The sequence below is a fragment of the Thalassophryne amazonica genome, chromosome 18 (assembly GCF_902500255.1).
Source record: "Thalassophryne amazonica chromosome 18, fThaAma1.1, whole genome shotgun sequence".
Classification (NCBI taxonomy): Eukaryota; Metazoa; Chordata; class Actinopteri; order Batrachoidiformes; family Batrachoididae; genus Thalassophryne; species Thalassophryne amazonica.
Window position 1 is genome coordinate 33369187 of NC_047120.1, and position 27964 is coordinate 33397150.

General features: G+C 42.4%; 1 protein-coding gene across 2 annotated transcripts; it reads right to left on the reverse strand.

The window, feature by feature from the left end:
• LOC117530190 (myozenin-1-like) lies at nucleotides 1–27557 on the reverse strand. Of its 2 annotated transcripts, none has more exons than XM_034193121.1 (6): nucleotides 27419–27557; nucleotides 12049–12135; nucleotides 4070–4236; nucleotides 3933–3996; nucleotides 3559–3772; nucleotides 1–289 (listed from the first exon to the last, which is right to left on the reverse strand). In XM_034193121.1, the coding sequence occupies exons 2-6, from the start codon at nucleotides 12131–12133 to the stop codon at nucleotides 64–66; spliced, it is 756 nt and encodes a 251-aa protein (XP_034049012.1). In that variant the 5' UTR covers nucleotides 12134–12135; nucleotides 27419–27557; the 3' UTR covers nucleotides 1–63. The 2 variants fall into 2 exon arrangements, with proteins under 2 accessions (XP_034049012.1, XP_034049011.1); XM_034193120.1 differs by having other exon boundaries at nucleotides 3933–3999; nucleotides 27419–27556.
• Between the last annotated feature and the right edge of the window lie 407 nt (nucleotides 27558–27964).

Sequence of the window (27964 nt, forward strand, 5' to 3'; positions counted from 1 at the left end):
AACCCCTGCTATATGTTTTTATGAGTTCCAGTGTTGTACTTGGGCGTAAGAGTGTTCATGTGTTCACAGGTCATCGGTCTCCCCATCCAAGGGGATGGTTTGCAGGTCCACGAGGATGTCCTCAGAGCAGACCCAGCCAATGGGTGTGCGGTTGAAGCAGGGCCGTGAGTTGATGTCCGGCTGAAGGGTGGGCAGGAGCTCCTGGTCCTCGGGGGCAGGGTTGATTTCAGGGAGCTCAAACGTCAGCAGTTTGGACGCATTGTCCATGCCGCCGTATGGCAGCGCAGTCCTGGGCAGGTGAGAGGAAGGCATAGGGAGAATTAAGACGAGATACAGGGCAGCTGGAAGAGGGTTGCTAGTGAGACTACGGTAACATCAGATGGATCACCTGTGGTTGTGCACTGCAGTGTTTTTGTTTTTTGTTTTTTGTTTTCATTAGAAGAGTGTATGAAACCACAGGACCTCACACAAGACGCTGCGCAGATTGCCACAAGATAAAGGTTGACAGACTCCTGTGTTCACACTTAATGGAATTCTCCATGTGAAACAACATTTAATTGTGGTTTTTTGCTTTTTGAGATTTATTAGGAAATGGCTGCTCTTACATAGAAAAACCATCAAGAGTATTAGAACAGACTAGCGCCATCAAGATTAAAGTAAACTAGCGTGTTACACATGAGGATCCATGGGCTTTAGATTGACATCGCAACTCTATCCGCTTAGGGAGACGCGGTTTCGTTCAACAACAAGAACTGTCAAGAAACTTTCTCATGTGTGGTTGGAGTTGTGTGGAGGTAGGAATAGCCTTTTGAATGCTTAAATAATGATGTCAGTCGCACAAAGAAATCAAATAATAGTGAAAACATGTTAATTGTGCCCAGAATGTTGGTATTTAGGTCGTTGAACTTTCCTAGCAATGAAGCCCCGGTCACACGGCACTAACGAAGGACATTGAAGGCAAAATGAAACAATAAATCTGCACGTTTGCATGCCGTCTGTGGCTGGAGAGGCTGTGTGCACACATAAACGGCTGTGCGCACATTCGCATTCCTGTTTCTGGCTGGAAAAGTTGTGCACAACGCTGGACGACGGTTAAATGATGTCTCTGAAACTCAACGTAAGTCCAGATTACTTGTTGATTACTTGTTTTGTTTTGACTTCAGTGTCCTTTGTTAATGCCATGTAACCAGGCCTTTACATCGATATTCACACCACTGCAGCACTCATTCTCATTCCTTGTGGGTTGCCAACAACAATGACAACAAAATTACTTACCGATACGGCATGGAATTCGCTTCCAGTGGCCATTTCACTCCCAGGAACTCTGACAGGTGAGCTGGTGTTTATAATGATCCCAAACATGTGAGCAAGAGGTTCACTAACCGCAAGTCTCGGTTTCAAGTTGGCAGCGCAATTTGAATATTGTCCGTTATATTATGTACTTACATTGAGCTTATGAAATAAAATCACTCACCACACTCACGCTTTTAATATAAAGATGACTTACCACCCCCTACTGGAATGGTGTGTGAATCCAGAAAGCAGTTAGCAACATCCATGGTTCCATTTTTGCAGTTCATCCTTGACCAAAAATACATAAGCATACCAAACGGCAAATGTCAGCTGTCCACAGATTCTCTGGGCTCAAAGTTGCATGCACACACACACACACACACAGCTACTGTAAGCAGGTGCTTTTAATTTGACAAACAGACGGTGGCAGAAGACAATAAAAACACTACACATTCCACAATATGAAATTGAAGTCACTCATGGTAACAGCAACATGAGACTTAACTAAACTGACTAAACCAACTGAGCGACAAAAATACAATAAATCAATAACACGATCACTGTTAAACTAGCATGAACCAAAAAACATTTAAAACCTCAAAACCCTGAACTCCCACGGTGCATTGCAGCACAATGTCCATTGTTTACTGGTTAGCCATAATTGCTAATTTCTCCAAAAATATTTGTCCTATCAACTTTCTGTTTTCGCAGCGCTCATCCTTGACCCAAAATTCATAAGCATACCAAATGGCAAATGTCAGCTCTCCTTGGTTTTTGTGTAATGGAAGCTGTACACACGCACGTGCACACACACAGAGGCCACTTGATTATTATAATATAGATACATCTGGGGGAAATGTAAGTGTGGGTACCATAGACCATATACTGGATAAACCTTCTGAGAGGTCACCCATAAATTGTTTGAAGAGTGGTTTGGAAACTCAAATAGTGGGTGTCGCCATGTTGGCAGTGCTTACTTTAGCTAAGTCCCAGTCAACACATAAATGGGTAAAGTGGTGAATCAAGGGAAGGTCCATGCACAGTCTTGGTAGGATGAATGATGCCAGAGCACACCCCATCTTAGAGATAGGGAGTGTCTGAGTGTGGTATACTCGCCGGGTTCCAGTGTGTGAACCATCTCAAGACACTCCCACACCTTCTGTGTGAGAGTGTGCGGGTCTTGCTGTGATATACCCACCGGAACTTCAGTTCAGTGGTGTTTAGTGTGGAAAACCTGGGCATCATCATAGCCTGGTGCTTTCCAGGAATGCAAGTGGCATGTAAGATGCGACCACTTGATGATTGAAGTTGCATGGTGAGTGTTTTGAAAAGATTTGTCACACTGGTGAGTGGGGGCAGCCATGTGGAGTTGTGTTGTGTGTTTGTGGCGAACAGTGGCAAGTTTGGTGGCGAGTGCTACACCTGCCTCTAAATGCTGCAATCCCACTGTCTGTTTGAGGGGATCTTAATGGTGGAGCTGAGGTCAGCAAACTACCAATATGTGCTAACAGTGCTAATGGTGCTAATATACAATTTAATTAATACAAAAAAATCACTGTAAGATAGGCTTCTTAGAAGGTCTGTCCATACAATTAACCACAAAGTAGGCAATATTAGCTGAGATATTTGTAATAAAATGCTGAGAAAGGACAGACGCAGTCAGTCCAAAACAGTTAGCAGGTTCTACCTGAGCTCTGGACTTGGCTCAGTGGTACATTGAGTTGTATCACTCAAATGAGCATAGACAGGGAAACTAGATAAAGAGACAAAAAATGTGTTCATATGTTTATTTCTCCTCTAAATTTGGCCATTTTAACATGGGGGTCTTTGGGAAGTGACTCTTTATTTGGAGCCAGCCTCAAGCAACAACTCAAGGAACTGGAAGTTTGGCCATTTCCACCATTTGCTTCATTTAGTCAGACTCACCAGTCTGACTAAATGAAGCAAATGTGGATTCAATAGATGATTTGTAGACCAGAAGCCAGGCAAGAGACTGAAACTGCTGGAAAGAACAACACTCAGCTGTGAATCCTCAAAGAAACTACAAGGTAGAGATCTGGAACTATTCTGATGTTGTTTGTTTTGTCAATAAACACTGGTAAAGTGGCCGTTCGGGTCATTTTCAGATCAAATGGAATCTTTCAGTCTTTGCAGTGGGCTGAGACACAGTCACAGAACTCAGCGGAATCAGAAGTGCAAATGTTTCTGTCACTTTGAAACTGTGCTGAGAAACACATCTGCATGAAATGATCGACCTGTTTGTACCTATTAAAGCTCTTATACTGGGGCAGTTGTGGGTGGGTTTGGATGGGTCCCGGCATACAGGCCTTCATGGTGGCTGTCAGCTCCTCATTACCCTTCATGGCCCGTTCCCATGGTGATATGTAGGTGCGTACATACTCCTTCCTCTTTTCCTTATCTTGCTTCTCCTTCTCCTTCTCCTTGGCAGCATCCTCATCCATGAGCTGCTGAACCACTGAGAACCAAAATGACCGCAGAGAAAAAGACCAGCGATATGAAGTGCAAAATGTTGACAGAATTTTTATTAAAGGGAAGGCATGTGAAATAGGAGAAAGGGAATGTGTGTGTGTGTGTGTGTGTGTGTGTGGTGGTGGGGGGGGGGTTGAAGTGGTGCTAACCTTGCTTTGGCATAGGAGGCTTTGGTGGAGGAGGCGGTGGGGACACCAGCAGGTTCTGGAGGTTCTGCTGGAAGGTAAAAGAGGAAGATCACAGTCCACATAACTCACATTCTGACTGTCTCACTCCTCACTCTCACCAGGTTCTGGTTGGTCACAATGAACCTCTCGACTCTCTCCTGCCTCATTTTAAACATCTTTGATGCCTTGTTGTTGAGCAGGGACAGCTCCTCCAGCATTACATCCTTTGGTGTTTTGATCTTTGTTCCCAGGTCAAGCTCAGAGGCCTCAGGGTCTGACTCATCATCTGACAGGAAAAGAAGAGGAGGACAAAGTGGAACCTGGAAATTAAAGGCATTAACTATGGTCACCCACACACAGGGTATTTGATTGCACGAGTGACCCACCGTGTGGTATTGTCATCTTCAGTCTCCACAAACGTGTTTGTGGTCGTGAGTGCTTGTGAATGAAATATGCTGATCGCTATCCATGGTACTGAACGCAGCCAAAGAAAACATAAAAATAAACTATCCCACACATCTCCCGACCAATTCATATTGTTTCAAAGCACGTCTGTGTGTGTGGACATATTTGAGTGTGTGTTTATAATAAAAACAGCAGTTTGGCCGAATATCTGTTTTTGCACACATACAAGTAGACACAAGAATACTTGCAGAATGAAGGAAAAAGCACACCTCTTGGCACAGTATTGAGTACACTTTTTTTCTTACAATTTACAGAATAGCCCTGAGACACATCAAACTGAATCCAGTTGCTGAGTTGATAGCACAAACAGTATGTGCAACAAGGTCGGAGAGATCATGGAAACTGGCATTACTGATCATCAGTGATGCTGGTAACGCGTTACTTAGTAACACGTTACAGCAGTAACACGTTACTCTAATAACCACTTTTTTAGTAATGAGTAATCTAACGCGTTAATCTTTCCAAATCAGTAATCAGATTAAAGTTACTTCTCCAAGTCACTGTGCGTTACTATTATTTTTGCATTGTGGGTCGATAGCAGCATTAAACTTGGTCCGTGGGCAGGAGGTCGGGGTTCGACTGAACTGCCCACTTTAAGCGAGCTGTGAGCTTTTCATACGACTCGTCCTCACCTCTTAAAGCGCGGTGACAACAGCACACTTGCATTGATCTTAACAAAGACATTTTTCTGCTTTTTTCCTCCTTTATTTGGAATTCTCAGCTGAGCTCGTTAAAAACAGCTGATCCTCCGCGACGCATCAACAACTAACACTATTTTCCACTCAAATGCACCTAAACTCTCTTTCTGATGACCACATGATGTGAAAACGCAATAAAACTTTCTTACCTGTAAATCTGGTCATGTTTTCTGCATAAACAAAACGTTATCCATTCTTTGTGCTCAAACGTCAACGCAGGGGCAAATCCAGATGGAATGGGGGCATGGGGCAAGGATGTGCCCCCCCCACACACACACACACACACAACACCCCTAGATTAAAGGTCCAGTTTTGAAGCCTTTTTTTACTCCAACCACTAATATTACTTATAATAATTTTGACAAGTAAAATGTTTAGAAAGAATTTAATAGTTACATTTATAAACAATGTAGGTTAGAAATTGCAAGTTTTACTGTTACAGTGCTGTCAACAGTTAAATATGAGGTCAAGAAAGAGGTCTTTATTTTACTTTTTATAAAACAAGTATTTTCATTGAAGTCAACAAAGGGTGACTATAAAGTGAGTTTTGGCAAAACAAGTATCATTGTCATGTTGAGGTGGCAGAGGGTTGTTGTCGGCAGCTGGGGAATGTAACTAAAAAAGTAACTAGTAATCTAACTTAGTTACTTTTACAATTGAGTAATCAGTAAAGTAACCGTTACTTTTTCAAGGAGTAATCAGTAATTGGATTACTTTTTCAAAGTAACAGTGGCAGCACTGCTGATCCTAAGGTTTTATTACTGATGGCACCATCAATCACCATCTGGCACAAGCTGATGATTGATTCACCCCTGTTTATAATCGGAAAGGAAAGAAAGAGGAACTTCCTTCAACAACAGCTCAAAAACGGTAGCCTGCTTTTTGTCTGTCTCCGGTTAGTTTTACATTTTTAAAGAGCTGTAAGTTTGATTCATGATACTAAACAGAGATGCATTTCAGAGCACACGAACGGTGCGTTATTCTGCCTTCTGAATTAACACCTACACACAAACGCGCGTCCTCTGCAGAATACATCAGTGGGAGAAAGGCCTAAAAAAGCTTTGTGAACCAGCCGCCGATCTTCTGATCGTGTTCGGCAGACTCAGTGAGAGACCTGACGGAATCACCACAGACCTGCTGCTGGTACACTAGCCCTTTCAATTTTCAAGCAACTTTCTCCCAGCGTCGGCTGTAGACCAATTTTATTGAGGGGGCCTGGCTGGGGCCAGGGTTTGTCAGAGGCGTACATTCAAGCCAGGGCAAAATTACAAAGATTTGAAATCTTATGTGATTTATTTTTATTTTCATAAAACTAGTGATTAAGTGTTGTAATCAAAGTGAACCAAGGTTCAAAATATCAGAATGAGACACAAATAAATATATAAATTTACAGACTGTAATGACTGTTAGCCTGTAAGTTGCTGCTTTGGAGTCAGAGAAAGGGGTGTGTTCAGGCTTTTTTCATCACACACGGAGCCACCCATGCTTCACCCGTTTATGCATTAATGAGTTCATCATGAAACAGTGAGGCTCTCAACATCTTGACGCCCAGGCAAGGGAGTTATTTTGGCTGTTCCAAGTCTCTATAGAAAGCCAATGGATGATGTCATGCAGGCTCTGTCCAGTATATACTCAACAAAAATATAAACGCAACACTTTTGGTTTTGCTCCCATTTTGTATGAGATGAACTCAAAGATCTAAAACTTTTTCCACATACACAATATCACCATTTCCCTCAAATATTGTTCACAAACCAGTCGAAATCTGTGATAGTGAGCACTTCTCCTTTGCTGAGATTATCCATCCCACCTCACAGGTGTGCCATACTAAGATGCTGATTAGACACCATGATTAGTGCACAGGTGTGCCTTAGACTGCCCACAATAAAAGGCCACTCTGAAAGGTGCAGTTTTGTTTTATTGGGGGGGATACCAGTCAGTATCTGGTGTGACCACCATTTGCCTCATGCAGTGCAACACATCTCCTTCGCATCATCCGTGAAGAGAACACCTCTCCAACGTGCCAAACACCAGCGAATGTGAGTATTTGCCCACTCAAGTCGGTTACGACGACGAACTGGAGTCAAGTCGAGACCCCGATGAGGACGACGAGCACGCAGATGAGCTTCCCTGAGACGGTTTCTGACAGTTTGTGCAGAAATTCTTTGGTTATGCAAATCGATTGTTTCAGCAGCTGTCCGAGTGGCTGGTCTCAGATGATCTTGGAGGTGAACATGCTGGATGTGGAGGTCCTGGGCTGGTGTGGTTACACGTGGTCTGCGGTTGTGAGGCTGGTTGGATGTACTGCCAAATTCTCTGAAACGGCTTTGGAGACGGCTTATGGTAGAGACATGAACATTCAATACACAAGCAACAGCTCTGGTTGACATTCCTGCTGTCAGCATGCCAATTGCACGCTCCCTCAAATTTTACATCTGTGGCATTGTGCTGTGTGATAAAACTGCACCTTTCAGAGTGGCCTTTTATTGTGGGCAGTCTAAGGCACACCTGTGCACTAATCATGGTGTCTAATCAGCATCTTGATATGGTACACCTGTGAGGTGGGATGGATTATCTCAGCAAAGGAGAAGTGCTCACTATCACAGATTTAGACTGGTTTGTGAACAATATTTGAGAGAAATGGTGATAGTGTGTACGTGGAAAAAGTTTTAGATCTTTGAGTTCATCTCAAACAAAATGGGAGCAAAACCAAAAGTGTTGCGTTTATATTTTTGTTGAGTGTATATACAGTCTACGGTATTAAGCCATTTAAATACCACAAATACAGTGTGCTCGACTGTAAAGCAGGTTTTTGCAGGTCTATGGTGCAAGTATTGCAAACTGTTTTTCTTTTTTTACTTTCACTTTTAATACTCTGTGTGCTTCTTACCCTGTGTGCTGATATACAGTGCTGCTGGAACCTCAATTTCCCTGAGGGAGTCTTCCCAAGGGATTAATAAAGTTCTGTCTAATCTAATCTAATCTATCCTTCCCTCCATGTCTGCAATACCAGCGCATATCCTCTTGTGAGTGTTTCCCTCCTTAATGCTGTGAATTACAGTTGAAAGCTGTTGTGCGGTAGAAGGTGTGAATCCAGGGGAGCTGTAGAGGTTATTAGGCCAAAGCAATATGGCTGAAAAGGACGCTGGGGAATGTCATAGCGGGTTTTCTGGTAGAACTGTTTATGGAAGGAAATCCTGCTAACACACTCTGTGCCACCCTTCCATGATAGATCTGATGGATTTTACTGCTCCACAGAGCTCCTCATAAAACACTCTCCTCATCCAGCGCACGCACGCCGGTATCACTCATAACACCTGGACTCTAGCCACACACTAACACACAGGCACCGGCGCGTCCATAAAGCAGGGAGTTAGCATCGCAGTGCTGCAAAGAGCTGTTAGCGGTATCTCGTAAATCAGGCTTATGCAAGCGCATGAGGGAGAGAGATGGGAAATAATCAAGGCTGCTGAGTGAAGCGAACCCTCCCGTGGGAATATTGATTAGCGGTAATTCAGAAGAACGTGAAACTATAGCCGGCTGCTGACTGGGAAGAAAATGGACAAACTGACAGAGGTGGACAGACAGGGAGCCGGACAGGGATGACAAGTAGACGAGTGGGTGTTAACTGGAGCGACATGCGAGATAAGCAGGATAAAGATGACGGAGATAGAGATGTGACTGTGGCACAGACACACGGATGAATGCACAGACTCCTACAGATTTCGGTGTGTTTGCAGTACAGCTTTGTATTATGTGCAAAACTACATTTAATTTTAGGGAGAATTCAATAGATGTAAAGTGCACTGAAAAAAGTCAAACCTGGACCAACTTTTTTAAAAAATTACTGTAATTAGGCAGCACAGTCTCGTTTGAGTGCGGGCGCTAAAGGGGTAAAATATGACGGAATTTCTCTAATTCCAGGGACAGAAACTCTGCAGTCTCTCTTAGATGTGGGCAAATTACATGCAAACAAAGTGAAAATACAAAGAAAAAGTAACGATGCAGTGGAAAGTGGACATGTGTTGTGGTTTGTTTATGACCCGGTGTTGCCGACCGAACAGTCCCCCCTAAAAATCAGTCCGCCCCGCCTTATGTCATTAGCCGTGGTTCACAGATTATCACCTCGTTTCTGCTTAAAACTGCACTCCAGTCATCATCTATTTCAGTGACAGATATCTCAAGCTTTTGTACAACAATCATTTCCACATAAATTCAGCATAATTTCTTCATAAAAGAAGGATGAAGCGAGCAGGGCGCCGCGGCTACACAAGCTGTTAGCTGATGCGTTCACTGCTCGTCGGTCATTTCATAGTGTCACAGGGTTTGCCTCGTTTCTGCTTAAAACGGCCTAGCGCCTGCTTAAAACTGACTTTAGAATGATTTAAGAGGTTTTACCTTTATCATCTGATGGTTAATAATCACATTATTCCCTTTTATCGCTTTGGGTGAAGAGTCAGACGAGCTGTTGTGGTCCCAAATGAAGCATGCGCAGTGAAGGCAGGCGGGCTGATGTTTAGGGGGGACCGTACGGTCGGTGACACCGGAGCTCAAACTAGAGGTGGGCGATACCGGGAATTTTGGTATTGATCCGATACCAAGTAAATACAGGCCCAGTAACACCGATATCGATACCGATACCAATACGTTTTCATATTTAAGCTTCATAGATCCAAAGGATCCAAAAGACCAAGGATAGAATTTCACCAAACATTGTATGTGACAACAAAATATTATCGCAATCAACATTTTTGTTTAAAAAAATCACTCAACACAACTTAAAATATCCTGAGATAGAGGGTTGACAAACCACAATACAAGGGTGCGCTGCTCAGTGTTGTGTGACACAGCGCAGCGCTGCTCTTACAGACAGAGAGTAGACTGATGAATATGCGTGCACAGCAGTCAGTGCGTGCAGAAGAGAAAAAAGCTTGCGTATTGATCTTTTTACACGAGGATCATTCAATATCAATACCAGCATTGGTATCGATATTATCAATATTAGGATTGATCTGCCCACCTCTAGCTCAAACATGTTGAGGCGGTTTTGCAGGCAAGAGAACGTAGCTACTCTGGTTAGCTGTATAGGCTAACACTTACCAACACAACTTCTCCCATTTGCCTCGTCTTCCGTTCTCCACTGGGAACCAAAAAGACTACACTTTTCACGACTGCTTCAGCGATTGCAGCCGAAAACAAAACAGCACACCATTTTTTCCATGTGAAGTTATGCTGTGTATATATTGCACAACGGGAGTGGCATTCTCCATAAGTAGTAAAATCCCGCGATATCATGCAGTGTTCAAACGAGATTGTGCTGCCCTATTTTTCTAACACACATACACAAACCCCCCCCCCCCCCCCCCCAAAAAAAAACAAATCCACCACATCGTAAGCTCTCTGGAGGCATTAAGAGCTGTTAGGATGAAAAGCTGGACAAATTTCTGATGCGATTTTTCACTGCAGTGAGGAAAGCAGACGGCAGTCTGTACACAAAGTCAGTAAATGCATCACGGACTACTGATAACAATTTTGGACTCCTATTTAAAGTTTGTGTTGGACTGTTAAGCACCAGTGTGTTGTGTGTCGCCCTGGTTTCTGCTCCTCTGCGCTCTCTCTGTCTTCCAGGTGGCATTCCTTGTGGAGCTCATGAGCTCACCTGTCTACAATCAACCAGCCTCCATAAAAACCCTGGTCCAACAGCTCATTGGCGCCAGAAACTCAGTGTTCACGACCTGGTACCTGGCCTCTCTATTTCTGTATAGAACCTTTCTGTCTGCGTTCTGTCGCAGAGTTTCTTGACTCGCTGTTTTGCGAACTGCATGTCTCTAGTCATCTGTTCAGTTTGGTTCTTAGCAATTGTACACTGCCACTCTCATACTGTTTCTCCATCTCTGTAGTGACACCACTCTCCGTCAGCTCCACGGGGGCCACCTGGACCACGGACCTCGCACCATTCCACACCTTGGAACTCCACCAGCACACCGGATCCACTTGGGCTGCGACCACCGGTTCCCACCGCAACGCGGGCCGAGTCTCCACTCAGCTAACGTCCAAGACTGTACTCACCATTTCCACTACACCTGTTCTTGTACAATAAATCTGGTTTTCTTTTTCCATTCAGCCTCCCTGCATTGGAGTCTAACCCAGGTTTTTGGGATCAAATCCATAACACAGTGAGGAAAACCAAAATGTAAGTCCCTTTTCTGTTGTTTATAAATTAATAAAATATCAAATGAGAAGGATCTATTTTAGCCGTCATATAAAACAAATAATGAATGTTTTTCCATTGTTTCAATGGAACGAATATTTCATGAGGTGAAAGATGTAACGTACCATTCAATAAGGCGAAGCCTCATTGAATGGTACGTTACATCTTTCACCTCATGAAATATTTGTACCATTGAGCTCATAAACATTCATTATTTGTATAATGTGACACATTTTTGCAAGTGGAATTAGTTCAGTTTACAGTGGGAGCAGATTTCCAGTCTGGAATTTTGTGGTCATATTAATAGTGACAGATTTGCGGTCAGTCTGCCATCTGATAATGACCCACATCCCTTCAGGAGATGTCACATGCATGTCGGATACACTTGGAAAAAGTGTGTGTGTGTGTGTGTGTGTGTGTGTGTGTGTGTGTGTGTGTGTGTGTGTGTGTGTGTGTGTGTGTGTGTGTGTGTGTGTGTGTGAGTGTGAGTGTGATCTAAATGCGGTAATAGATGAGCGCATGCATCAATTTGCACCCACGCAGTTCCTTTTATGCACACAGGCAGCAGAAACCTGAAACTTAGAATTCGGATTTGACATTTACTGGATAATTACTTCACACTGTGGAGCTAAAGAAAGTGTGAGGATGGAGAAACTCTGCAAAATGTCACATTTTTGCATGGCCTATATTAGCATATAATGTGTCTGCTGTACGTGTGTCATACCGTTCTGGCTGATGTTGGTCAGGTCAGTGATGATTTTATTGGCCTTCTTTCTCTTGTTAGAAGGGCCTGTGGTTGTCAGAGCCATGTCTACAGGACAACACAGAACATGAGATGGAACAAAACCAACATCATAAACATAAGCATGAACAGAATGCACCCTGGCTACATCCAGCATGGTCACTCAGTTTTTGAGAATTGTCTACTTGACAGATTTACCACACAACACCATATTGTTTGTATCTCTTGTTGACTGAAATGTGCATGTATCCATCCCCTGACTTGTCTCAGGAAAGCTGGCTGTAATAGATGAGTCCCATCCCGACATTTTTACATCCGCCAAGGATGTAATAAAATCATCTGCGTTTATTTATTTGTCTGTCTGTTTGTCTGTCTGTCTGACTATTAGCAGGGTTACGCCAAAACTACTGCACAGATTTTGCTGAAATTTTCACCACGAATACATACAACCCCTGGCAAAAATTATGGAATCACCGGCCTCGGAGGATATTCATTCAGTTGTTTAATTCTGTAGAAAAAAAGCAGATCACAGACATGACACAAAACTAAAGTCATTTCAAATGGCAACTTTCTGGCTTTAAGAAACACTATAAGAAATCAAGAAAAAAAATTGTGGCAGTCAGTAACGGTTACTTTTTTAGACCAAGCAGAGGGAAAAAAATATGGACTCACTCAATTCTGAGGAAAAAATTATGGAATCACCCTGTAAATTTTCAACCCCAATACTGACACCTGCATCAAATCAGATCTGCTCGTTAGTCTGCATCTAAAAAGGAGTGATCACACCTTGGAGAGCTGTTGCACCAAGTGGACTGACATGAATCATGGCTCCAACACGAGAGATGTCAATTGAAACAAAGGAGAGGATTATCAAACTCTTAAAAGAGGGTAAATCATCACGCAATGTTGCAAAAGATGTTGGTTGTTCACAGTCAGCTGTGTGTAAACTCTGGACCAAATACAAACATGGGAAGGTTGTTAAAGGCAAACATACTGGTAGACCAAGGAAGACATCAAAGCGTCAAGACAGAAAACTTAAAGCAATATGTCTCAGAAATCAAAAATGCACAACAAAACAAATGAAGAACGAATGGGAGGAAACTGGAGTCAACGTCTGTGACCGAACTGTAAGAAACCACCTAAAGGAAATGGGATTTACATACAGAAAAGCTAAACAAAAGCCATCATTAACACCTAAACAAAAAAAAAACAAGGTTACAGTGGGCTAAGGAAAAGCAATCGTGGACTGTGGATGACTGGATGAAAGTCATATTCAGTGATGAATCTCGAATCTGCATTGGGCAAGGTGATGATGCTGGAACTTTTGTTCGGTGCCGTTCCAGTGAGATTTATAAAGATGACTGCCTGAAGAGAACATGTAAATTTCCACAGTCATTGATGATATGGGGCCGCATGTCAGGTAAAGGCACTGGGGAGATGGCTGTCATTACATCATCAATAAATGCACAAGTTTACGTTGATATTTTGGACACTTTTCTTATCCCATCAATTGAAAGGATGTTTGGGGATGATGAAATCATTCTTCAAGATGATAATGCATCTTGCCATAGAGCAAAAACTGTGAAAACATTCCTTGCAAAAAGACACATAGGGTCAATGTCATGGCCTGCAAATAGTCCGGATCTTAATCCAATTGAAAAGCTTTGGTGGAAGTTGAAGAAAATGGTCCATGACAAGGCTCCAACCTGCAAAGCTGATCTGGCAACAGCAATCAGAGAAAGTTGGAGCCAGATTGATGAAGAGTACTGTTTGTCACTCATTAAGTCCATGCCTCAGAGACTGCAAGCTGTTATAAAAGCCAGAGGTGGTGCAACAAAATACTAGTGATGTGTTGGAGCGTTCTTTTGTTTTTCATGATTCCATAATTTTTTCCTCAGAATTGAGTGAGTCCATATTTTTTTTCCCTCTGCTTGGTCTAAAAAAGTAACCGTTACTGAATGCCACAATTTTTTTTTCCTGATTTCTTATAGTGTTTCTTAAAGCCAGAAAGTTGCCATTTGAAATGAGTTTAGTTTTGTGTCATGTCTGTGATCTGTTTTTTTTCTACAAAATTAAACAACTGAATGAACATCTTCCGAGGCCGGTGATTCCATAATTATTGCCAGGGGTTGTATTAGGACATGGAAGAACTCATTAAATTTTGGAGGTGATCTGGATCCAGACTCTTGATCAAGTTTCACTTTATATATGTTTTAAAGGATTACTTTTAGCAGGATTACTTCAAAACTACTTCACGGATTCTCACCAAATTTTCACCATGGATATATATTAGGCCATGGAAGACTCCATTAAATTTTGGAGATGATCTCCATCTGGATCTGGTGTCGCCAACCGACCGGTCCCCCTAAAAATCGGTCCCCCCTGATGACGCAGATCATGGATTAACACCTCATTTCTGGTCCAAAGTGCACTCCAGTCCTCATCTGTCTCAGTGACAGATATCTGAAGCTTTTGTACAACAATCATTTCCACATAAATTCAGCATTATTTCATCATAAAATGCGGCGGAAGCGATCAGAGTGCCGTGGCTAAATGAGCAGCTAGCTGATGCCTTCACTGCGCATCAGACATTTCAAAGCGTCACGGAATTTTGCTGATTTTCTGGTTAAAATGGTCTCGTTTCTGCTTAAAACTCACTTTAGAATGATTTATGATGTTTTACCTTTATCATCCAATGGTTAATAATCCCATTAATCCATTTGATTGCTTTGGGTGAAGAGACTCCGTCTCAGACGTGCTGCTGTGGTCCGAAATGACACATGCGCAGACGGAAAAGGTGGACCGATTTTTAGGGGGGGGACCGTTCGGCCTGTGACACCGGATTCTGGATCAAGTTTAACTTTATATAGGCTTTGAAAGATTACTTCAAATCTACTTTACGGATTCTCACCAAATTTTCATCATGGATATATATTAGGCCATGGAAGAACCCATTACATTTTGGAGGTAATCTGGATCCCATTCAATTGAAAGGGAAAGTGTGTCCAAACCTTTAGCTGGTACTGCGTGTGTGGCTTCTTTCCCAATCATACAAACGCTTGTCAAAGGTGTTAATTATTGCTGTGGGCGGTATGATGCCAAAACCTCTCCAGATCATTTCTCTTTCCATTTTAGCTGAGTGCTGCTGATGGGATGCAAGAAAAAATAGGCCCCAGGTCTGTTCTCTATTTTGGCAGACATGACACAATACACAAATCTGGGGTGTTTTGGGGACATTTTGCTCATGTTGGCAGTGTAATGTGTTAACATAGACACCTAAATGAAAGTCAACAGGAAACACAACTGTGGTATGATGTTGTTAGGATGTTTTGGGCCTCGCTCTGAGGGGTCTGTTCTGTTCTTCTGTCTTACACCTGTGAGATTGTTTTGGTTTCCCAATGCCTGATGCAGTACTTGTTAACATGGACAACATTCAAGATGTTCTATCTTTAGTTTACCTGTCTCACTCATGTTCCAAGGTAAGCTTGTATAGCATTCGCAATCTAAGCATAATTACTAACTGGAGGCTTGTCTTAATCCTCTACACCTACAGTTCGAAGGGGAAGATCAACATTACAATAAATACTGTCTCTACAGTTTGAAGGAGACTTTTCAAAAGCCATTTTTAAAGTCTGATAGATTTGGATCAAGAAAATCATTCTGTGAGAGGAAATCTGAGCCCTGATTGATGTTGACAGGTGTAGCGAGGATGCCTACATCTTTCCAGGACCAAAGTTGGCTTAACTTTCTCATTTATTAAAGCACCGGACTGCCCCGACAATCACAAGGCTGGAATCTGTTAAGCTGACAATGTGCGTGGATAACTCTGTATATCACTCGGCTTGGTGCCACGCATCAAGAGTCTCTTCCACTCCCCCTTTCCACAAAGTGTCCAAACATTTCCTGGCTGAATTTATAGCCCTTCAGAGCACCACAGTAAGAACAGTCTCTATCTTGGATAAAGTATCAAAAAGGACTGAGGGCCCCAAACAGCATTCTCGTTCTGGTCAACACCAGTTCAAACAAGATTTATTAGACAGTTTAATGAAACTTGCCCAATTCAGAGGACTTCGAAAACCAGGACAGGACATTTTCTGCCAATAGCATCTCAAACACCAGATTTCTAGTGGTGAGCCTTAAAGCATTCTTGGGAGGTCCTGCCTTATCAATCACCCTTGTAAAATAACTCACTCATCCCATGAGACATGAAGCAGACATGTCCACAATCAATACTTATGAAACCACAGTATCCCCTGAATGACATGTTGAGAACTATACTAAAATCAAAGCATTTACATAAAATAATTAATTACAGTAGTGTTCAGAATAATAGTAGTGCTATGTGACTAAAAAGATGAATCCAGGTTTTGAGTATATTTCTTATTGGTACAACAAGGTATGCAGGGGTGGTGGCCAAGTGGTTAATGCGCTTGGTTTCAGTGCAGAAGGTTCCGGGTTAAAATCCCACCCCTGCCGCATTTCTCGATGTAATGTTGCATCAGGAAGGGCATCCGGCATAAAACCTGTGTCAATTCAACATGCATATCCACCTTGGATTTGCTGTGGCGACCCCGAGTGCAAACAAGGGAGCAGCCGAAGGGACTTACTTTTACATGGGAAGCAAGGTACCAGTAGATTCTCACAAATCCAACAAGACCAAGCATTCATGATATGCACACTCTTAAGGCTATGAAATTGGGCTATTAGTACAAAAAAGTAGAAGAGGGGGTGTTCACAATAATAGTAGCATCTGCTGTTGACGCGATTGTCTTGTTGAAACACCCGTTTCAAGGGCATGTCCTCTTCAGCATAAGGCAACATGACCTCTTCAAGTATTTTGACATATCCAAACTGATCCATGATACCTGGTATGCGATATACTCGTATAGGCCCAACACCATAGTAGGAGAAACATGCCCATATCATGATGCTTGCACTCCCATGCTTCACTGTGAACTGTGGCTTGAATTCAGAGTTTGAGGGTCGTCTCACAAACTGTCTGCGGTCCTTGGACCCAAAAAGAACAATTTTACTCTCATCAGTCCACAAAATATTCCTCCATTTCTCTTTAAGCCAGTTGATGTGTTCTTTGGCAAATTGTAACCTCTTCTTCACATGTCTTTAATTTAACAGAGTGACTTTGCGGGGGATTCTTGCAAATAAATTAGCTTCACACAGGCGTCTTCTAACTGTCACAGCACTTACAGGTAACTTCAGACTGTCTTTGATCATCCTGGAGCTGATCAGTGGGTGAGCCTTTGCCATTCTGGTTATTCTTCTATCCATTTTGATGGTTGTTTTCTGTTTTCTTCCACGCGTCTCTGTTTTTTTTTTTTTTTTTTTTTGTCTATTTTAAAGCATTGGAGATCATTGTAGATGAACAGCCTATAATTTTTTGCACCTGCATATAAGTTTTCCCCTCTCCAGTCAACTTTTTAATCAAACTACACTGTTCTTCTGAACAATGTCTTGAACGTCCCATTTTCCTCAGGCTTTCAAAGAGAAAAGCATGTTCAACAGGTGCTGGCTTCATCCTTAAATAGGGGACACCTGATTCACACCTGTTTGTTCCACAAAATTGACGAACTCACTGACTGAATGCCACACTACTATTATGGTGAACACCCCCTTTTCTACTTTTTTTTTACTAATAGTCCAATTTCATAGCCTTAAGAGTGTGCATATCATGAATGCTTGGTCTTGTTGGGTTTGTGAGAATCTACTGAATCTACTGGTACCTTCTTTCCCATGTAACAATAAGAAATATACTCAAAACCTGGATTAATCTTTTTTGTCACATAGCACTACTATTATGCTGAACACTCCTGCATAACTGAACAAAAATATAAACACAACACTTTTTGTTTTTGCTCCCATTTTTCATGATCTGAAGACAAAGATCTAAAACATTTTCTATAACACAAAAAACCTATTCCTCTCAATTATTGTTCACAAATCTGTCTAAATCTGTGTTAGTGAGCACTTCTCCTTTGTCAATAATCCATCCCACCTCACAGGTTGTGTGGCATATAAAGATGCTGATTAGACAGTTTACTGATTATTGCACAGGTGTGCCTTAGGCTGGTCAGAAAACCAGTCAGTATCTGGTGTGACTACCATTTGCTTCACGCAGTACAACACATCTCCTTCTCATAGAGTTTATCAGCAGCCAGATGCCATCAAATGTGAGCATTTGCCCACTCAAGTCAATTACGACGGCAAACTGCAGTCAGGTCGAGATCCTGATGAGGACGACGAGCATGCGGATGAGCTTCCCTGAGACGGTTTCTGACAGGTTGTGCAGAAATTCATGGTTCTTTGGTTCTCTCTCTTCTCTTCCTAGGGGAACCCAAGGCATTCCCATGCCAGCTGGGAGTTATAATCTCTCCAGCATGTCCTGGGCCTTCCCCGGGACCTCTTTCTGGTTAGACGTGCCTAGAGGACCTCCTTGGAGAGGTGACCAGGTAGCATCCTCACCAGGCCGAACCACCTCAGCTGGCTCCTTTTGCTGTGAAGAAATAGCGGCTCTATTCCAAGTCCATTTGACCATTTGACATAGAAATGCTGACTCATTGTTTGAGTCTTTTGTCGCTTTCAAAAGCGATCGTGGTGTTAAAACTCAAATTCAGCTTGTTAGTAGTTGCAAATGTACCAGAGACAACCCTGGAATTTATCTGTTATCGGTTATCTGTAACTTACGATACATTTTTGTGTGGTTTATCGGTTTATCTGTTGGGAAGGTGTCGTAGCACGGACCCACAACAGGGGGCGCAAATGAACGGACAATGAATTAAGCCAAAAAGTAACAATTTAATGTTGTGATGATACACAACGAAATACACAGAATTAGCAAAGTCAACTGACACCAGGTGACGTGTGGGCAGGCTCGAAGATAGAAGACCCCCGACGAGAGAGAAGCCGCGTCCCACACGGCTTCCACCACCAACAGTCTGAAGAACACCGGAGCCGCCAAGTCCTGAGTCCCCAGGTGGCCTCTGTCTTCGGCTGTCGACCCTGGTACTGCTGGCAGAAAGCAGAGACAAGATGAATGAGTGTGAGTCCGCACACTCAGTAATCCACAGTCTGTATTCAGTTAGGAGGGAGCACCTCCACCTCCAATCACACACTCGTGCAGCTCCTGGTTAACCACTTATCTGGTTTGGGGTGTGAGGCGAAGCCGTCGCTGTCACACCAAACGCCAATCCCACAGACAAGGCAAAACACCAGGAAAATGGCTGCAACAGAAGTTCAGATTAGGACACAACGTAATAGTCAGCAGAGAAATGACCTCTTCAGTAGTCGATTTCTCGGCGAGGAGGTGGAGTTGCAGTCCGGCCTTTATGGTGATGATGATGATGATGATGATACGAGTGACAGCTGGTGCAGAGGATGAATGACAGCTGTCACTTCTTCTGGGTCTGGCGCTCTCTCGTGCTTGGAGCCTGCACTCCAAGCAGGGCGCCCTCTGGTGGTGGTGGGCCAGCAGTACCTCCTCTTCAGCGGCCCACATAACATTATCTTTATCAAAGATAACTTTTCAGTTATCTGATTATCTGTTATCGAAGTTAATTTTTTGGTTATCTGTGCCCACCACTGGTCCCTGGTGTCCTTAGACAGCTCTTTGGTCTTGGCCATGGTGGACAGGTTGGAGTGTGATTGATTGAGTGTGTGAACAGGTGTCTTTTATACATGTAGCTACTTCAAACAGGTGCAGTTAATACAGGTAAAGAGTGCAGAATAAGAGGGCTTCTTAAAGAAAAATTAACAGGTCTGTGTGAGCCAGAATTCTTGCTGGTTGGCTGGTGATCGAATACTAATTCCATGCAATAAAATGCAAATTAATTATTTAAAAATCATATAATGTGATTTTCTGGATTTTTTTTTTTTTAGATTCTGTCTCTCACAGTTGAAGTGTACCTATGATAAAAATTACAGACCTCAGCATTATTTGTAGGTGGGAAAACCTGCAAAATTGACAGTGGATCACATACTTATTTCCCCCACTGTACATAAGTATTCACAGATCATAAATGGTAAATGGAGTGCATTTATGTAGCACTTTTCGAAAGTGCTTTACATTCACCTTGATGTCAGGGTGCTGCCACACAAGGTGCCCACTACACACTGGGAGCAACTAGAGGATTAAGGATTTCCCACGGAGCGGGACGTCGCGCCGCGCTCTGAGGCGCCGTCGTCAGCCTGTTTCAAGCTGAAAACTTCCAAATTTAAGCCTCTGTTGACCCATGACGTCATGAGAGAACAGAGAACTTTCAGAAGAGGTCGGGATCAGCAGTTTATCTGGACATTCCACTGTTAAAGGAGATTTTGTAATGAAAGACGTGCGGACGTAGGCAGGCAGCCGGTGCGGCGCGCCGCCACAGGAAAAACACCTCCGTTGGAAGCCTTAAGGACAAGTTGGAACATGTCCAGCTGTTAAACAATTTCTCAGATACTCACTCTACTGAAAGCCATCAAAAGCCGCCTGGTTTTTACAAATGGTTATCAACACGGAGGTGTTTTTCCTGTGGTGGCGCACCGCGCCGGCTGCCTGTGACGCGCCAATCCGTCCGCATGTCTTTCATTACAAAATCACCTTTAACAGTGGAATGTCCGGATAAACTGCTGATCCCGAGCTCTTCTGAAACTTCTCTGTTCTCTCACGACGTCCTGGGTCAACAGAGGCTTAAATTTGGAGGTTTTCAGCTCGAAACAGGCTGACGACGGCGCCTCAGAGCGCGGCGCAACGTCTCGCTCTGTGGGAAGTCCTTAAAGCGACAGTAAGACTCCATAATCTCTCATCAGCCGTTAAAATTTTCACTGAAAACCAGCTGAATTTCTCGAATGGTGTCCACTTCAATCTGCCTCACAGGTTCTGAAAAAATTTTGATAAAGCAAAGCGCCAGTCTCTCAGGAAGAAGTCAGACAAAGGAATTCTGACGAGGGGGGTGGACCACTCCTCACTCAAAGCCTGCCCACAGGCGAATGACGTAACCGACAGGCGTGAAAAAACTCACGCATGCGCACGAGGGTTCAAGGTTGGCTGATGTAATCGCACGTGATTCAAATCCATATAGTTTTTGAAAAAAAATAAAAAGGTACGTTATTTTTCTCGCAGACCTCGTACATTTTTTAATTTGGTGGATTTCAAGATGATAGGATTTGTTGTTTTTAAATAACATGTTAATAATCTGGGGGATTTATTCAATAATTTCTCCATTTGTTGTGTTGCATTTTTGGATGTAGAGAGTCAGACTCAGAGATTCTGACGCAGACGTGCTACTGTCGCGCTCTGATCGCTCTCCCGTCTTTTATGTGGAAATGATTGTTGTACAAAAACTTCAGATGTCTGTCGCTGAGATAGATGATGACTGGAGTGCAGTTTTAAGCAGAAACGAGGTGATAATCTGTGAATCGCTCCTGATGCTCTGAAATTATGCATGCGTAGTGAAGGCAGGGGAGTGCTGAGCTCCTCACACCGGAATAGCGGATCACCATATTGGAAAATTTACCCTCACTAACACTAGATGACACCACACAAGCTCCCATTCTGCCATTCCATCACTGTTCTGTCAAGAGTCTGGGGCTTCTAAGCCGACCTATAGCTTTATATAGTGGCTAAATAACTTGGTTATTTTAATGGTGAGATACGATCATCTCATCAATACTTGTTTGGGGTGTAATATAAGCAAAAACGACCCATTCTGCCAATTACTAGTTGTTCCAGTTCCATTACGCCTACAGTCTGTCAATTAGTAGCTCCCAGAATGCCGGTCAGTTTAAAGACCCAATAAAAAAATGAAAACCAGGATGTTGTCATCACTTTCTAAAAAAAAAAAAAAAGACGGTCAGGACAGGATGTGAAAACAGGACGTTTGGTCAGCCTAAGCTATTGCATCAGCACACAGACAGGCAGATGGATTATAGTGCATTATGTGTCATATTTGTTTTGATGAGTACATGGGTCATGCAGCATTTTACCAAAAAACTGTATATCTGGAGTCTTAAACTCTTGGGTCCACACTCAGTTTGCTATGATGAAACACTCGACCGATCACCAGGAAAGGGGGTGGGGGGGCACTCAGTTATTTATGCAATATGAGACTATGTTAAACTTTACTTTCAGAAAACATCTTTATGTTTGCTGACGACACACAAACCTATCATATTAAAATCAACAAGAACAGAAAAAGAAGAAAAATGTTAAACCATGCACACCTGCTTTTTTAGAGTAGGACATCTTTTGACAGGTGCCAGAGTTCTACAGTGAATATGACTAAGCCGAACACTTCCACCGATATGTAGCGCTTGTTAAATGTTAAATGTGAAAGGAGGACACTCAGAGGCCATACGGTCTTCAAGGCTCCACAAACTGTTTTAAAGTGTTAAGCTTCAAACAGACTTCCAAACCTTAGTCCACTCTTGTGGGTCCCTTCAATCCGAAAGTCATTTTTTGTCCACCAGATCTGTATCATCTGCATGTGGTCCAAACTAGATAATAGTTTTCTTCATGAAAACTCGCCTTTGATCCTGATTGCAACTTTGATATCGATCGCTGACCTGATTTTTAAATTTTGACCCTGACCACACACTTTGATTCTGATTGCTGAACTTTGATGTTGACATTTGATCCTGATAATTGCAACTGATTTGATCCTGATCTTTTGTCTTTATCACTCAACTTTGATCATGTTTCTGACATTTGATCCTGATTGTAACATTGATCCCAATCACTGAGCATTGATACTGACCATTGAACTTTGATTGTGATATTTGATCATGACCACTCATCTTTGATCATGTTTCTGACCTTTGACATCGTCATCGCAGTCAGAGCTGCGTCGTCAGTCAGAGCTGTGTGTCGTCAGAGAGCGAGCTGCAAAAAGTTTGTACCTGAGTTTTTGTGCCTCAGAGGTGGTGTTTGTAGTTGCCATCTGCCACGCTGGTGTTTGCCAACCCGGACAGTGGGAATACCACCTCAACCGGCAACTTAGCCCCGCGGCTGGACAGCAACAACGTCCGAGGCTCGCCCAACGTGGTGAAATCATCGAGGCCGCGCGCTGCGTCATTGAAGCCGCGCGTCACGAGTGCCGCTTCCCCGAGGCCTCGTGCAGCCACTGCAGATTCATCAGCGCGGAAACACCGAGGCTGCGCGGCACCAGCGCAGCGCAGATCCATTCCGGTGACAAACAACGCAAGGTGTTAACATCTGCGATCGCCAAGCAGCCCACAAGCTGACCATGGGGCCTAAGAAGGTTCTGACGGCGGAGGAAGGTGACGATATTAAAAAAATCTCTGGACTTTCTATCAGAGGAGATTTCTGTTGTGAAGCAGCAACAGAAATCAATCATGGATCTGGTGGAGGAGGTGAAGGCATTACGGCTACAGAACGCTGAGAAAGACCGGCGTCTGGTGCAGCTGGAAAATAGAGTAGCTGAATTGGAGCAGTACACCAGAATCAACAACGTCATCATCACCGGTCTTCACATCAAACCACGGTCCTACATACGGGCGGTAACAGATGAGAGCGGAGGGGAGCCCAGTGAACAGGAGGTCAGGTCTGTGGAAAAAAAGGTTGCTGATTTCCTCCTATCTAAAGGTATAGAAATGGATTTAAATAACATTGAAGCATGCCACCCTCTGCCCCGGAGAAATGACGGTGATAAACGAACCGTCATCATGAGATTCATCAACAGAAAACACAAAACAGCACTGTTAAAACAAGGAAGAAAACTGAAAGGGACAAACGTATTCATCAGTGAACATCTCACCAAACGGAATGCCGACATCGCCAGGAAAGCACGCTTCTTAAAGAAACAGGGAAAAATCCAGCACACATGGACTTCAAACTGTAAAATATTCATCAAACTGAAGGGATCACCAGAACAAGCAAAAGTCATGGCAATAAGGAACATCGAGGAGCTGGACAAATATGAACAATAGGTATGAGAACTCAAACACATCACAGCACCATGATGCAGACTGGAGCAACCCACTCATCCACATCATCTACACCCGGAGACAAGAGAGACATAATGACTAAGGATAATGATCCGTTTATTTCTGCCCAGGAGCTCTGTCTAGATACATTTAATTATAATAATTCTGCTAACCGCCCCTTCGAATCTGAAAATGATCCTGATACCTTTTTCAGTGAGAATATTGTGAGACAGTGCAAATATTTTACAGAAGAACAATTCAGAAATTATAAAATCAATGATGAAGCTTTTTCAATTAGACATTTCAACAGCAGAAGTCTTTCTCATAATCTGTCCACTATTAATGATTGTTTGAAAACATCCAAAAAACGTTTTTCAGTTATTGCAATTTTGGAAACATGGTTAAATGAGGATAATAAAGATCTGGTATATCTTGATGGTTATGAATTGTTCCTGGTTAATAGGCAGATGACAAGGGGCGGAGGCGTTGCATTATATGTAAGGTCAGATTACAACTGTAAATTCATTAACAACATGTCATTTACAGTGGACATCATGGAATGTGTTACCATAGAAATTACATCTATAAACTCCAAAAACATAGTTGTTAGTTGTATTTACAGAGCTCCTGGGACAAATATTGACACCTTTGAAGACGTTATCTTAGGAATGTACAACAAAATCAACAGAAATAAGCATTTATTTGTCTGTGGAGATTTCAATATAGATTTTTTAAACCCTCACAATCATTCACAAATCACTTCATTTATAAACACCTTGTACTGTTTAGGACTTTCCAACCATCATTCATCCTAGCAGAATAACTATGGACTCAACAACTCTCATTGATTGTTTATAATCTATATAAATGATATAAGTTGGGTGTCGAGTTCACTGAGATGTGTCCTTTTTGCGGATGATACAACTGCGTGTGTTTTGTATAAAGCCAAAGACGTGCTGCCACAAGAAGGGTTACTTACTTTATATCATTCTCTGATGGTACCATATGTGACATATTGTGTTGAGTCATGGGGAAACACTTAGAAATCAAATACCAATCCAATATTCCTTTTGCAAAAACGAGCCATACGAATCATCTGCAATAAACATTATTGTGAACCAACTCATTCTCTATTTGTGTCTTTAAATTTATTAAAATTCATAGATTTGGTCGATTACATTACAATTCAAACTTTGTTTCGAGCGAAAAACCAAGCCTTACTGAGACATGTCCAGAGTCTGTTCAGATTGAGGGAATCCAGATATAGTTTAAGAGGTTGTGCAATTTTTATGAAACCACCAGTAAGAACAAATGTAAAGGGTTTTTGTGTGTCTGTGGTTGGGGTGAAGAAATGGAACGAATGTTCAACAGAGGTTAGAATGAGTAGTACCTTAGTAAGATTTAAGAAACTACTCAAAAAGAACATCATGTCTAAGTATCATAAAGAAGCAAATATAATTTGATTTATAGGGAATGTTCAATTTATAAGTGGGATTTATTGTATATTTGAATGTGTGGGTATGTATATGCGTATGTAGATATATACATATGGGTAGGTGTATATGTATATATGTATATAAGTGACCGTGTATATGTATCTATATATATGTATATATTTATGTATGTAAAGTATATATGTATGTATATAGGTATATATGGCACAGCCCAAGCAGAGGGTCACCCCCAAGAGCCTGGTCTGCTTGAGGTTTCTTCCTTATAGGGAGTTTTTCCTCACCACAGTTGCCTAATGCTTGCTCTGGGGGTTGGTTGGTAAGGTTAGTCCTTACTTGCGTAAAGTGCCTTGATTTGACTTTCTTGTGATCTGGTACTATATAAATATAATTATAAGTGAATAGTATATTGATGTGTATGTCTGTGTGTCGACATGTAGTAGTGAATTTGTATTAATGTAAATATGACTGATTAGAATTGATGGACTTGTACTAGCAGGGGTGGGCGCTAATAAGCTTTGCTTCAGCCCACACCCTTCAGACTCACTAGTTTTGTTTATGCGTTTGTGGAATTGTTCATTTTTTTCTATTTGAATATTTTGTGTGCCGAATAAAAACTTTGTCACTTGTCACTTTGTCACTATGACCCACTAAATATAATTGCAGTACATTTCTGCCCTTTTGATATTTTCTGTTGATAGACAAACAGACAACCCGGACAGTGGGAATGTAATGAAAATAACATCCGCAATCCAGTCTAGTCTGGGTACATATGCTGCTGCTGCTGCTCATCGCCGTATCCACCATACCACACAACAGTCATGCATCCTGGATGGCAACCACCCAGGAGGTAATAAAAACACATTTTGCAGACTTGGTATAAAACCCAATGGAACTATCAGAGTAGATCAAAAATGGGTGAAATGGAAAGAAAACCATGCAGACCACATTTAATATAAATTTTGAACATACTATGTTGTAATCTTATTTTGAGACTCATAGTCTAAACTTTCATCCAAAACGTGCTCCGACTCCTGGTTTACTATGAACCTGGCATCACCTGGCAGGGTTTCCTAATTAAATTGAGCATACTTTAAAGTTAGTGTGGAGCCTGTGTAGGCCCTTGGACTCTAATTCCCAGTGGCAGCTCTAGACAAACCACTCTGACGGACTGGCAGTATATAGCAATCTATGGCACAGGTACTAAAAGGCTGCAGGGCTCGTCCACTCGGAGACAGTTAATGTAATTGGTTTTCATCTGCAGTAAATGAAGCTCATTTCCTAGACTGGGACTGGGTTGTGGACAAGCTATTTTTATGAACCCATGTTCTATAGTATGCATAGGACTCATCAGCAGACGACATGGGTGATATGGGTGCATATACGGAATTCAGCATAATCCTCCGTAAACTCCTGCAGGAGTATCGTAAAGACCTGGGTCCTGTTACCACCTCTCTAAGTGAAGAGGCGACCAGCCTGTTTTAGCTCCAGATAAATCTCTAGGGGACAGCTGAGGAGGAAGGGCATCACTCAGCACATTCCAAAATCTGCACATATAGTACGTCCATCACTCCCAGACTAAAAACTCCTCCACAGTGGGTCACGTTCCTCACCTACCACGGTGCTAGGTGGAAGCAAAAGTGCTGCAAGAAATCCAAGTCCCCCGCTTTCAGAATTATTTAAACATTAATTGTGCTTTAAATTTACACACCTCAGTGGCACAAGTATCAATGTGAAGTGAGCTTAAAAGACAGCAGCCTGACATTCTTGAGTATGCAAAGTCAAAAAAAAAAACAGATGCTTTTCTGATTAGCCTGTGATTCCCTTATTCATAAATTTAGCCAGTCACATTTCTCAAATACACACACTGGGGCCTTGGTGGTGGACCCCTCCAAAAAACCAAACCAAACAAACGATGAAAACAAGTGTTGACACAAAGAATGACATATATTTGATCATCTTACCCAGATATCCACAGGAAGACGAGAGTCAAACAAGATTCAGGTGTATGTCAGAAGAATATGGATTCCCAGGTAGATTTGTGCTGTATGGCCTGCCCTCCTGTATGCCTCAGAGAGAGTGAAATCCAATCAGCAGTGCTATGGACCAGGCGTGTGCATGGGGGGGTACGACTGAGTAAAGGGTATAGAGCAGGGTTAAAAACAGGCAACCAGTGGGCTACATAAGGCCAGCAAGCCAATAGCTTATGGTCTACAGCAGGCGTCATCATGAACCAGTGGAGGTACTCTTATGCCTAATCTACACTGGCAAACTTGACAAAACTTTTGTTTGCAAACATTACCAAACACAGCGTTTGCTTATGTTTGGCTTGGGCATCCATACTATGAAACAGTACCAAACATTACCAAACAAATGTTTGGTAATGTTTTCCAATGTTTTGTACTTTCCCTCTAAAAATGATCGGAAACAATGGCAAAATTCAAGAGAGAAGTCATCAGGGCATCTGCAGCAGTAATACGTATGTGTAATTAATCGTATGTGTAATTGCT

Excerpts from the sequence above, each read along its gene's own strand:
- LOC117530190 (XM_034193120.1), bottom strand. The coding sequence starts at position 12,133 with ATGGCTCTGACAACCACAGGCCCTTCTAACAAGAGAAAGAAGGCCAAT. Across the intron at positions 4,000-4,069 it reads TTGTGACCAACCAGAACCTG|CAGAACCTCCAGAACCTGCT; the intron begins GTGAGAGTGAGG and ends TTTACCTTCCAG. Across the intron at positions 290-3,558 it reads CAGTATAAGAGCTTTAATAG|GACTGCGCTGCCATACGGCG; the intron begins GTACAAACAGGT and ends TCACCTGCCCAG.